Consider the following 14,154-nt stretch of genomic DNA (forward strand, 5'->3'; position numbering starts at 1 on the left):
TGGGTTTGAAGTGCTTCCATGTGGTTTCTTGTTATTGTTGGCTGACTGCTTACTTTCCCTTAGTAAATTCTTGGTGTTGTGTGGAGTTGGTTAACTGACGATTTGCTATTTTCATTTGAGTAATGTTGTCAGCGGGTATGTAGGTTTTCATTCTTTTCAAGTAGACCCGTTGAGCATAGAGAGCTATATTTTTGAAACCCTAGATGAAACTTGAACTGTTTAGTCTAATGAGCTGGCATTAATGATGTCCTGGAATCTTTGCACATACTTATTTGTGGTGGTGTAGGCTTCCAAATTAATGGAAGGATATTTGCAATCTCCTGAGAGAATAGTATTAAGTTTGATAGGGAGGGATGTCAATTTGTTTAGATATGTTTCAGGGGGTATAGGAAATATGGAGGGGGTACAGTAGTTGACTATGATGGGGTACAGAGTTCTATTTACCATGAAAAGGATATGGTGGGTCATGCTCATTGTCCTACTTTGAGTCTAGAGGCGAATTGACTTCTTAAGAATGTGGACACACCCCCTTCCATTGACAACATCATGTTGTTTAGTCTGGATAAAAAGACACATGATTCAAGGTTAGAGACAATGCTTCAGACTATCAACAATTCTGGTTTAGAGTTAAACCAAGACAAATGCTGCTTTAAGATTGGGTTTTAGTATTTTGGTCATAGAGCAAATGCTAGTGTAATCAGATCAGATGCAAGCAAGGTCAGAGCAATAGCTAAGTCACAAAGTCCATCCTGTGTGACTTGGATAAATCAAGCTATTTGACAAGTTCATACCAGGCTTCTCAGCTATGCTACATCCTTTAACTTAATTGTTAAAAAAGATGTATCCATGGGGACATACTCAAGCATTCAGCACAGTAAACAAAATACTGACAACAGCTGCAATGCTAGCATACTATAATGCCACTAGACAGAGACTAGCGAGTGATCCTTCTAATATCTATGGCCTGGGAGTAGCATTACCCCAAGTAGGTGAACAAGTAATATGTCCTATTGCATGCTGCTCCAGAATGCTAACCAGTGCTGAACAGAAATATTAGCAGACTGAAGAAGAGGGCCTTGCAAGCATGTAGTTATTTGAGCAATTCTCTAGATGCCATTAGTACACAGACTATGTATCTATCAAATTAGGACTATAGAATCTCTGTCTTCAGACTGACCACAAATCATTGGCTCTACTAATCAATTTCTATGACCTAGACAAAGTGCCACCAGGTGTCAAATGAGACTAAGGAGGTTTAATGCCAGAGCAAACCATATTTAATTGCTGCAGATGCACGATCCAGAAGTCTTCTGTTTGAGCAACTATTATCTGAAGCCAAAGAAGACATTGCTGACTATGTGCAGAGCATAACAATATCTAGACCAGTGACTACTAGAAGATTTGGCAAGTTTAATCAAGTTATTCAAAATGACCAGAAATTTCAAGCTGTTAACGAATGTTTGTGGAACAGACAGTCAAATTATTGGACACAGAACAAGCAGATGATGCATAAATACTATACAATCTTAAATGCATTTATCTAAGCATGACATCTGTACCAAGACAGAAATGTAGTGCTGCATCAAAAGCACAAAGGTCGACAAGGTCTCACTAAGTGTCAAGATCAAGACAGAGCAAAAATGTCAGCTTAGTTGCCAAACATTAACCATGACTTTGCAAATCTAGTGTTTAAAAGTCTGCATTGGACATAAACCATCACAGAGCTAAGAGAAATTAATGTTAACACCCTTACTACAAGGTCCTTGTCAAAAAAATAGATGACTACTATGAGTTTTATTTTATTTATTTATTGACATTTGTTAACCAGGTTTGTCCAACTGGGCTTGTGGCCCATTTTCAGTGGAGACCCGAGGAGAAAAGCTCCAGTAGTACATTTTTAAGCAAGTACAATTTTAAACAATATTGATATAATAGCAGTTATAGCAAAAAAGATTCACATATGTTGGGTTACATGCATAAAGTTAAAGTTGCATTAAAAAGAAGCTTAGTAACATAATTTTACATTGATACAGTTCAATAGGTCAACAATATTTTTTTTTTGTTTGTATAAAATTATGCAAATGCATAGTAGACACATTCGAGAGATAGGTGTAATGAGGTACTAAGTATGGTCCTTTTGAGGGTACATAAAGGGAAGGAAGACTAGGTGGGGTCATAGCAAGGGCAGGTCCTGGAATTGAGAAAATAAGATTTTAGTTCATTTTTAAAGTGTGAGGTGTGGGAGATTGAACATAAGTCAAGGGGAAGTTTGTTCCAAGCATGGGCAAGGGAGTATTTGTAGACTAGTTTGCCTACTGAGCTTTTTTAGGTGGCAGACATCAAGTGATTGTTGGTTAGAAGTACGGAGGGTCCGGGATGGACTGTAGCTGGAGACTAAGTAAGATAGATATGGACAGAAGGAGGTTTTATAAAGAATAGAGTGTAGCATATGAAACTGATGAGATAGCAGACATTGGGGAAGTTCAAGCCATTGAAGAGAGTTTAAAGAAATGCAGTGGTGTGAGTTGTATGGGGAGTTAGTAATGAATCTGGCTATTTTATGCTACGTCTGTTGGAGTTTGTTTAGAGTGAAGGCCTGGATATTGGTAAGAACTGGGGTGGCATATAAGAGGGAGGGGAGGAGGAGTGCCTTGTCCAGGGTAAGTCTAGATTCAGAGGTTAGGAATTTTTTGTTCCGATATAGCAGACCTAGTTTCTGGTTTGTTTTTTTTTATACATTGGAGTATGTGTAGGTTGAACTTTAGTTTGTTATCGATAATGACCCCTAGGAGTTTTGTGTGGTTGCCAGGTTGGATAGTTGTATTGTTAGAAGATTTAATAAAAAAGGAGGTTTTGTGATGAGAAAGAGAACAGGGAAGGAAAAGTAGGAGTTTGGTCTTTTTGGGATTTAGGATCAGTAGGTTGTGAGAGAGCCATTGTTCAGTGGATAGTAGGGCTTGTTGGGTCAGGGAGTGTAGTTCAGGAATGTTATTTGAGATGGATATAAGTGTAGAGTCATCAGCATACTGAATAAGGGAGGATTTTTTGCATGAGGTGTAAAGATCATTGGTGAAGATGTTAAACAAAAGGTGTCCCAAGATGGAGCCTTGGGGAACACCAGTGGAGATGGGAAGGAAAGGTTAGGAGTATGAAAGCCATTTGACAGATTGTTCCCTGCCAGATAGTTAACTATTAAACCAGGCATGTGCGGATGGGGAATAGGTGGAGATTTATAAGTTTGGATAGTAGTAGAGGTTGAGAGACAGTATCGAAGGCTTTGGAGAGATCTAGGAAGAGGCAGGAAATTAGTTTATTGTTGTCTAGGGCCTCTGCAATGATATGAGTGAAGGAGAGGAGGGCAGTGGTGGTGCTGTGGTGAGGATAAAATCCATGTTGGGTAGGGGTAAGTAAGTGGTGCATGAGGAGGTGATTGAGAAGCTGTGAGTGAATACATTTTTCTAATATCTTGAAGAGGGGGGACAGAATGGCAATGGGTCGGATGTTTGAGGGGTCAGTGGAGTTTCCACCTTTATAAAGAGGGATAGTAAAGAAAGATTTCCAAAGAGTGGGGATAGTTGATTCCAGAATAGATCGATTAATTAGTATAGATATAGGATAGGCAACTGGGTCAGCAGCAAGTTTGAGGAATGTAGAAGATAGATTGTCAGTGGAAGGAGAGCAAGGTTTTAGCTTGAGTAGTATAGATTTGATGCAAGTAATGGGAACTGGCTCAATAGAAAACAAAGTTGTGTTAGTGGGACTTGGAGGGGTGGGTGTCGAAGTAGAGTTTGGCTTAGAGGTTACCAGATTTTGGATGGAAGAGATAAAGTGTTTATTCAGGAGGGTAGCTGTTTCCCGAGAGGAAGAGTTAGGGGATGGGGAGGGATTAGAGGGCTTTCCAGGACAGAGGATGTTGTTGAGAGTTGACCAAAATTTTTGAGGATTGGATTTGTTAAGCTGAGCAGAGTTATAGTATAACTTTTTGTCATTAATTGTATGTTGTTTTGCAAGGTTCCTCAATTGCCTGTATTTTTGAAGAAGAGGCGGTTGTTTAGTTTTAGTCCAGGTTTTCCAAGCACTACCTCTTTGTTTCATAAGGGACCTAGTCTCCTTGGAGAGCCAGGGAGCATGATTTGATTTTACTCTGATCTTCCTACAGGGAGCTAAGGAGTGAGTACTCATGATGATGCTATTGAAAGTGCTTACAGCATCGTTTAGGGGAAGGTGTTTTAGGATGGACCAATCTATGGTGTGGAGAATGGAGTTAAATTGAGATGAATTGAAAGTCGAGAGTTTTTGACAGTCTTTGATAAGGTGGGGTTTAGGAATATGGGAGTAGTGTCTTAAGATGGTGGTAGGGAGATGATCACTGAGGGAGTCAGGTCAGGTGGGGGGATTGTGGTATTGGTGGGGGGAATTGGTAAGGATCCAGTCTATGATGGAGCTGGAGGTGGAATTTTTATGGAAGTGAGTGGGAGATGTTATAAGTTGGTGGAAGCCGTGTAGGTGGATACTGAGTTGGGGGGAGTCAGTTGTGAGTTTGGACCAATCAATGTTGACATCACCAAGGATAAGTATCTCATATGGTATGTTGTGGGAGAACCAGGATAGGATGTTTTCAAGAATGGGCAGATTGTTACCAGGAGGAAGGTAGATAGAGGCAATTGCAAGTTTTTTATGGGGCATCAGATGGCAGTTAAGGATGATGATTTCAGATGGATGGAAGTCAGGAATTGGGGAAGGGTAAGGTGAGAGGTTAAGGTTGTTTGAGTAGAGGATGGCCACACCACCCCCTTTTTTTACAGGTCTATCAGATCGGAAGATATTATAACCTGGTGGGAGTATTTCATTATTTGAGATTTGTGGCTTGAGCCAGGTGATGGCAAAAATTACCTCATTGCTCTTAACAATGACTATATACTTGTGACATAGAAATAAACAATGTGCTAACTACAAGTAACTAACAAATCATAGCAAGGCAATGTTCTCAAGGTATGCCTTTCCTGTTGAACAGAGAATTGTACGGACAATGGTACACGGTTTGTCAAGCGAGTTCCAGCAGTTTACTAACTGATTTCACCCACAACACGTCAAGTTCTCATAATCCACAATGGAACTGTGAAGCTGATAGAGCAGTACAAACAAGTAAACAGATTTTTATAAAAGCAGATCCTCACAGAGTTCTCATGGATTATTGAACTACTCCACACACAGCTACAGGAATAAGTCCTTCAAAGTTAATACTCAGAAAATAGGAACAAACTGACATGCCAATGTTAGAGTTCAAACATGAGTCGAAAATTATTCCATACAATATTGTCAATTATACAATGACCCCCCCCATTAATATTCCAAAACATGCACGCTGATTGGTCAGCGTGCCCATTGTAAATCAGACTTATACTAATGGAAAAATATCCGGTCGCCCGGACTTTTTCCATTAGTATAAGTCTTTTTTTTTTTGTTACAGCAACGAAGAATGGAAGAGCTCCGTTGCTGTAATCTCGCTATATTAAATGGGTTTAACATAGTGAGATAGCTCAAAAAAAAAGCAACGGAGATTTTCCTTTCTCCGTTGCTTTTTTTTAAAGCTGTCTCGTTATGTTAAACTGGTTTAACATAGCGAGACAGCTTTAAAAAAAGCAACAGAGAAAGGAAGATCTCCGTTGCTTTTTTTTAAAGCTATCTCGCTGTGTTAAACTCCTTTAACATAGTGAGACACCTTTTAAAAAGCAGCGCAGATCTTGATTTCTCCGTTGCTTCTACACACAGCTCTGAAGTACTGCGTAAGCATACGCATGCGCAGTACATCAGAACTGCCTCAGAATACCAGACAGCTGTGGAAGGGCAGCACGAAGGCATTATACAATGCCATTATTTAAGAAATGTAAGTATTTTTTTTTACTAATGGCATTGTATAATAGCAATAACCCACTTCTGGGTGTGAGTAATGCTGGATTTACCCACGGTTGTCTTTGTTTGGCCACTCAGGCTTACCCCTCGTGACCCAACCACACCAACCCTGGGTAAATCCAGCATTACCCACAACCAGGCGTGGGTTATTGCTTAAATGAAATACTGAACAGACAAAGCTACGTACAAAAAGTTCCATGACTGACATTATTTTGCACATCCACTGCTTATCCTTAAACCAGGTTAACTTGTCTGCTTAAAGTTAGAGGGGGAGCTAACCAGGACACTTCAAGTGCTGCAGGGCAGAAAACTACTGTACCAATACCATACATGATGCAAACTGAATGTGGTACTACAGTTAGATGAATACATATTCAAATGGTTCCTGATAAATGTCAGTCTGAACGTAGTCATCCTGAAAAACAGTCAAACATGTTTGAACCAGGAATAATTGTATTTGTATGTATATCATTATTTCTGTCTGTAGAAATTATATTTATATTATGGATCTCTTGTTACTAATTTGGCATGTCTGCAGCTTTTCTCCTCAGGCCTGCAGTGTAAATGGTTTCTGTTAACAGAGCTACTTTACTGGATGGATGGATGGATGGATGGATGGATGGATGGATGGATGGATGGATGGATGGATGGACGAACGAATGGACAGACAGCAAGATTGATGGATGCATAACTTGATTACTGCATTGTATTCAAATATTGCTGGAACAATTAGATTATTTATGAATTACAGAGTACTTTTTGTGTGGTGTATTTTATAGACATCCCCTGCATTGCCTTCAAGGTTTACATTCAGATATAGGAGCAAAGGAAAATTGTTTAGGGAAAAGTCTCCTAATTAGAAAAACATTTTAAATGCAGACAGTAATAACTTTGAGCTTCTCAAAATAATTGCTGATTTTATGAGATGAATTCATACTGGGAGCAAAAAATAGGGGTGTCCCTCCAAAAGCTAGATAGCTAAGTGGGATAATCCTGTGAAATCTTAATCTGTACTTCTTTCCCTGATGCATTTATATCTTGATATATATATATATATATATGCACATATGTATCCCTTTAACCATCTATATGGAAATCAACCATAAAAAGGATTCATTATTATAAGTTGATTTTTCTCAGTCTTGTTTGGATGATTTTATGATATATAACATAAATAAGTGTAACCACTTTCAGAGAAGCTAAAATTTCTTACAGTTCATAATTTCATGAGTAATCATTCAAATATCAAATTCCGAATTACTGCTGCTCCTTGTACCAAATGATATGAAATATTAAACTTAACTACAGATATGGTTAGTAGTTATCCAGTTCAGTCTGAAAGAGCGCCTGCTGCTAAACAACATACAGAATGCGTTCTGTCAAAGTTGTGAATTAACTAACACATCAGATCAAATTATTGGCATGGTTTATTCCACTGACACATTCAGTTCAAGATTATGCAGCACACAGATTCATTTGAATCTGTATAATGAAATTATTGCTTCACTTGCTTGGAGAATAGCCATGTAAGCACTAAGTACTCAGCTGAGCAACTTTTTATAATAATAATATATCAGTATTGCTGCTTTTAAAGAGAACAGCCTACGTTCATAATTTACCAATTTATACTATAGATCTCTGCAGAATCTCAGCTAAAAGCATTATTTATTTGAAAATTAACTCCTTATGATGTGTGAAATTGCATGGAAATGATATGCACAGTCCTTAAATATATGGGGGATATTTAGAGACATTTGCATTTTTAATAAAGGGTACATAATCATGTGATTACAGAGCTGAAAATTCCTTTTTTTACAGAATATATGAGAGGCAATGGAATTTTATGTTCTAACACCTAAATCACCAAAAGACAGTTAATTTCTTCAGCAAGGCAGTTAAAATAGGATCATGGATGTTTAATTAACTGAAGAGAAGAAGGAAACAGATTTGCTAGGCGTACTGTACTTCAACTATATATTTTGTGATTATGATGCATCTTTCATCTGCAAGAATAAGACTAATAAGAATATTGACCTCTGTAAAATTTGAATATTTACCTCTCCAAAACTTGAATAATCCAGCTCAATTAATTCTGCTGCTGCTAGCAGCTCTCCAGCATGTTTTGAGTTTCTCAGAATGTCATACATCTGCAGCCTTGGCGGCCGATATTTATCTTGATGCAGAAACACAACGGGGAAAACAAAGCACTGCCCCAGGTAGTCTGGTGCACCCTACAAAATAAATGAGAACATATGCAAAAATATTAAACAATCAATTATTTGCCATATGCAGTGTTACAAATCAAATACCAAAAATATTTCAAGAACTGATCTGACTAGATGCATTTCATTTTGTTTTGGAGTAAATGGTTCTCATTTATTATTGAAATAAAAAGATTACACAAGTATCTGAAGTACTGCGTAAAACAGGTAATAACATAACTAAATAAGAGTATTTATTCATTTATTATTTTATTTTATTTATTTAAATTTATTTAAATTTGTTGACTGGGAGTGTCCGACTGGGCGTAGGTCCATTTTCAGCGGAGGCCTGGGGAGAAAAGCTCCACAGTAAAATAAACAGACAGTAGTTACATTGGATTACATAGTGATTAACAATTTAACATAGCAATTACTTATCCTTTATTAGTTACTTACAACTTACAATTTACAACTCAGAAGGATACTTATTAGTATCCTTTTGAGTTGTGTCAAAAGGCAAAATGTTTCCTGTTTCTAACTTAACTGGCAGATACACGGCAAAAAAAATCCTACTTTTTGGGAAATTAATTAATTATCTGCCAAGTGTGGTTGTGATGCTCGTGCACTGTCCTAGCAATCAAGGAGCCTCAATCTTCACCACTAACTCCAGTGAGGGGCGTCCACATTGGAAAGGATAACAAGTACACACACAGTGAAGTACAATTTCCCTTAAGAGCACACAGAGATCAGAATCAATCTGGGGCTGGTTTCTCCCTTTCTCTCCAGATCCCTAATAAGACTCCCCACTGGCACAGCTATAGGGTCCAGATCACAGCCTAGTGGTCAAGCTAAAACCTCCAGCACCCTCTCTGTCTGACCAGTGCTTCATGTCCCTGCCCAAGTAGCTGACACATGCACACTTTGAGATATGAGTTATATACAAACACACAGACACTCCTGGGAAAGGCTGGCACAGGTTCTCCAGCTATGCCCCTTCTGCCCAGAATATATGGTAGTACCACTTGCCAATATTATTATCCAATTAGTAAGTAGTAAGTGTGGCCAGAACTGTTTAAGGCTTATTGGAGTGGCTTGGCCAGTGTCACTATATACATGCAATGTACTCTAGAGCTTAAATTATCTCTACACAAAACAGCCACAGTTGAAAGGTTTAAAATATTTAATAATAAATAATAAAAATACTTCTTACTACACAGTGCTAGTTAAGAGTTCAGATACAGGAAAATGCTCTAAATAATATTGTAGAATAGTTCTGACATCAATACAGAAAACAACTAATCTAATATTCCTATTTCTTAGCTATTTCTAAGAGCGATACTAAAGTCTAAGATCCTACTTACATACAGAGCACAAGGAGAGTGCTGGTGAGTTGGACGTCCTCAAGACAAATGCAGAAATCTCTCTCTTTGTCTCTGAGAAGGTCCCTTAAACTGATAATACATCCTGCTGACTCATTTTAGATTACATCATTCTTAACAATTCTCTGGTACCCAGGCTAACAGAAACTCTACATTTTCATTTCTTAGTAAGCTTCCACCTGGTCAGGAAACACAGTAATAAACAACATTATACATGTAAATTCTAGAAATTAATTCTGGTCTCAAAACAATAGGAAGAATTCCTTCATCCAGACATCTCAGCTCTGAGTTTTGAGATCAAACAATTATACAATGCTTGACTTATCAGCTTTCCTCCAGCAGAGTGCAATGTGGTTACATTTTTGAAGTTCAACATCCAATACAATTTTCTTACTTAAGAGAATAAGCCTGTGGCTTATATTAATATTTACAAATGACAGAATTATCTACAAAATTCTAACTAGGCTGTCAGCCTTCACATATCTTCTCATGACAGAAACTCTACATTTTCATTTCTTAGTAAGCTTGCACCTGGTCAGGAAACACAGTAATAAACAACATTATACATGTAAATTCTAGAAATTAATTCTGGTCTCAAAACAATAGGAAGAATTCCTTCATCCAGACATCTCAGCTCCGAGTTTTGAGATCAAACAATTATACAATGCTTGACTTATCAGCTTTCCTCCAGCAGAGTGCAATGTGGCTACATTTTTGAAGTTCAACATCCAATACAATTTTCTTACTTAAGAGAATAAGCCTGTGGCTTATATTAATATTTACAAATGACAGAATTATCTACAAAATTCTAACTAGGCTGTCAGCCTTCACATATCTTCTCATACCCCCCCCCCCGGGGAACTCAAACTAGTTTTTCAAGAGACCCTTGAGAAGCATTGGTTGAGAGGGTTAGGTCTATATGAGTATACCTTACCCCATTCCCTGTCTTGAGAGCCCATATGTGTTGGCATTGCTACTCCCACTGTGGTGCTGCACTAACATATCATATGCTTGCAACCCTAGGCTCCATCTTAGGAACTTGGCATTTTGGTGGCTGGCTCTGTTTAACCATCTTAGGGGATTGTGATCTGTCACTACAGTGAATTTTCTTCCATACAGATAAGACTAAAGTTTCTGCAGTGCCCACACTATGACTAGACATTCCTTTTCTACGGCTGCTAGCATTCCTCCCTGGGTTGGAGCCTACAACTGAGATAAACCACTGGGTGCTCCTCTCCCTCTGAAGAAATCTGGCTACATACAGACCCCACCCCATGGTTTGAAGCATCCACCTGCACAACAAATTATTTGCTATAATCTGGACTGGCTAACACAGGGGGTCCTCCCAAAGCTTCTTTAAGATTCTGGAATGCCTGCTCACATGCTGTGGTAGACACTACCTTATCTGGCCTGCTTTTCCTTGTCAGATCTGTGAGGGGAGCAGCTATGGTACTATAACTGGGGACAAACTTTCGGTAGTACTCTGCTGTCCCTAAGAATGCCCTCACCTGCTTTTTGGTAACAGGTGCAGACCATGCCTGACTAGCTTCTACTTTGGCAGGTTCTGGCCTGATCATACCACTCCCCACTCTATGTCCCAGGTAGGAGACCTCTGCCATACCCACCTGACATTTTCTGGGCTTAATGGTCAACCCTGCCTTTTGTAGTCTGCCCAGCACCTCCCTGACAATGTTGAAGGTGCTCTTGCCAGGAATGGCTGTCAATGGCAATATCATCTAGGTAAGCAAGGACAAACCCTCCTGCCCCTGCTAGGATATGATCTGCCATCCTCTGGAATGTTTCTAGGGCATTTTTCATCCTGAAGGGCATCTTTGTGAGCTCATACAAGCCAAAAGGAGTCACAAAGGCTGATCTGTCTGTAGCACTGGGAGTCAAGGGTACCTGCCAGTAACCCTTGGTAAGATCAATGGCTGTAAGATACTTAGCCCCACCCAGCTGCTCTAGGGCCTCATCTGTCCTAGGCATGGGGTAAGCATCTGACTTTGTGTGACTATTTAATTTCCCGTAGTCCACACAGAACCTGGTGCTGCCATCCTTATTTGGCACCAGCACCACTGGGGAGGCCAAGGGACTGTTGGACACTTGAATTACCCCTAGTTCCAAAATCTCCTGTATCTCCTCCCTCAGAGTCTGTTTGACTCTCTCAGGCATCCTATAAGGGGCCTGCCTAATAGGCCTTTGGGGTCCTGTATCCACCTGGTGCTGCACCAGGTGGGTGTTCCCTGGTTTCCCAGCGAACATGTTCCCAAACTCCTGTAACACTGCTTGGATTTCTCCAACCTGGGTAGGAGATAGCTGATGGGACATTGCTACCCCTTCCACTGAGGTGTCAGTCCAAGCCTCACTGAGGAGATCAGTCACCAGATCTCCCTCAGGCTCCTCCCATAATCCACTGCAAATACTCAGCACAAGGGCCTCCCTGTTATGGTAAGATTTCATCATGTTAACACGGTACAATTTCTGCTCCTGCCTATCAGTTTCTTTCTTACCACCTTGTAGGGTCTCTCCCAAGCTGCTTGCAGCTTGTTGTGTCTGATAGGAATGAGAATCATTACCTGCTGCCCTACAGCATACTCTCTAGCTCAGGGATTCCTGTCATGCCATACCTTTTTCTGTTGTTGAGCTTCTGCCAGGTTCTCCTGTGCCAAGTCCATGCATTACCTGAGCCTTGTCCTGAGGTTTAGGTCATATGCCACAACAGACTCCCTGTGGGATTCACACTCTCCTTCCCACTCATCACAAATTAAATCTAGAGTTCCCCTAATCCTATGCCCATACAGCAACTCAAAGGGTGAAAATACTGTGGATTCCTGGGGAACCTCTCTGTAAGCAAACAACAGATAGGGGCACATTATTTGTCCCACTCCCTCTTAAATTGATCTGCAAATGCATGTAGCATGGACTTGATTGTTGAGTTTAACCTCTCAACAAGACCATTTGTTTGGGGATGGTAGGGGGTGGTCTTCAGGTACTTCACCCCACAGTACTTCCACAGACAAGCCAGCTGGTCTAACATGAAATTGGCACCTCTGTCAGTCAGTATTTCTTTTGGGAAACCTACCCTGCTGAAAATCTCTACCAAAGCATTTGCCACCTTTTCTGCCTCAATGGAGAACAAAGACACTGCCTCAGGGTATCTTGTAGCATAACCTACTACCACTAGGATATACCTTTTCCCTGTTGAACTTGGGGTACACAGAGGCCCCACAATATCCATAGCTACCCTCTGAAATGGCTCCTCAATCACAGGCAAAGGCATCAAAGGATCTCTCATTTTGTCTCCTGCCTTGCCTACCTTTTGGCACTTCTTACAGGTCCTGCAGTACCCTGTTACAACTCCGGAAATTCCAGGCCAATAAATGTTCTGCATAATATGTCACTTTGTATGTTTTATGCCCATATGACCTGCAAAGGGAATATCATGGGTTATGGCTAGAAGCACCAAACTGTAGGCTATAGGCACTACCGACTGCTGTATTCTTTCATCTTCTAGCCCTCCCTCAGAGGTCCACTCTCTCTATAGAGTAGCCCTTTGTCCCAGTATACAGATCCCCTCTTCCCTTGAGAATCAGGTGCCTCACTAGCTACCTGCCTCAGGCCTTGCAATGTAGGGTCTGAGAGCTAAGCCTGTCTCAACTCTCTCTTCATAACCTTTCCCAGCTCCCCTTCCACAGGACGTCTGGCATCCCCTGTCAGCGGTGCCTCACTGTCAGCCTGGGTGCTACTACTCACCTCTAGCTTTGCAGTCACTCTGTCCATGGAAACATCAGTACCCACAAACAGCTTTGCTTCACCTTCAGTCTCACTGCTACAGAGTAGCTCCCTCCCTGAAGTAACCACCTCACCAGTTCTGGCTGCAAGTATGTGAACTGTCTCGGTCTCCCCAAGGCTACCAGACCCACATGCTTGTTTCGAAGCCTGACTGCATGTAACTGCATGAACACATGGTACTGCCTCATCAAAATCCTTCCCTATCAGGATATCTGCAGGATGGTAGTTTGGTACCCCTGTTGTCTCAAGACAACCTACTATTGGCATTTTGTCCTCCCCACTTACTGTCTCTCTCACCTTTTGTTCCCTGCCTTGCCTCCGTGGACATCTGTATGCCACATGGCCCTATTGATTGCATATAAATATTTAACCCTAGGTCCTGGACATGTACCTGGACTAGTGGCTTCCCCTGCTACTGGCAGATTCTGTTTGGGCAGTCTGGGCTGTCCACCATGGGTTCCCTTAGACCCTTGAGCAGTACTGGAGGTAATTTTCCTGGGGTTCTTATTACATTGTCAAAGTTTTACAACTTTGAGCACCATATGATCGAACCCATATGTTCAAAGTTGTAAAACTTTGAAAACGTTAAAAAAAAGGAAAACAGAAAAAAACTTACCTGACTGCACCCCCCACACCCCCTGCTCTTTAAATATACCAACTATGAGACCGCAGTATAATGCAGTACAGTGTGGAAAGGGAAGATTCCCCTTTACTACACTGTAGTGTGATCTCGGAGTTGGCATATTTAAAGAGTGTGGTATGTGGGGGGTGCAGGGGGTCTTGCCCCCTTCTAAAAACAATCAGTTAAGTTTTTTTCTTTTTTTAAGTATTCAAAGTTTTACAGCTTCGAACATATGGGTTTGACCATA

At 40.5% G+C, this 14,154-nt stretch overlaps 1 protein-coding gene across 1 annotated transcript in view; it reads right to left on the reverse strand.

Moving 5' to 3' along the window:
• Positions 1–14,154, reverse strand: part of LOC122797635 (fer-1-like protein 4) — a 1,984,889-nt gene that overhangs the window by 1,044,097 nt on the left and 926,638 nt on the right. Inside the window, exon 19 of the mRNA XM_044066179.1 lies at positions 7,971–8,144. Coding sequence (XP_043922114.1) covers positions 7,971–8,144 — 174 coding nt within the window. The remainder of the gene's footprint in view (positions 1–7,970; positions 8,145–14,154) is intronic.

This window comes from Protopterus annectens, chromosome 3.part1, assembly GCF_019279795.1.
Source record: "Protopterus annectens isolate FY-2018-M chromosome 3.part1, PAN1.0, whole genome shotgun sequence".
In the NCBI taxonomy this organism is placed as follows: Eukaryota; Metazoa; Chordata; order Ceratodontiformes; family Protopteridae; genus Protopterus; species Protopterus annectens.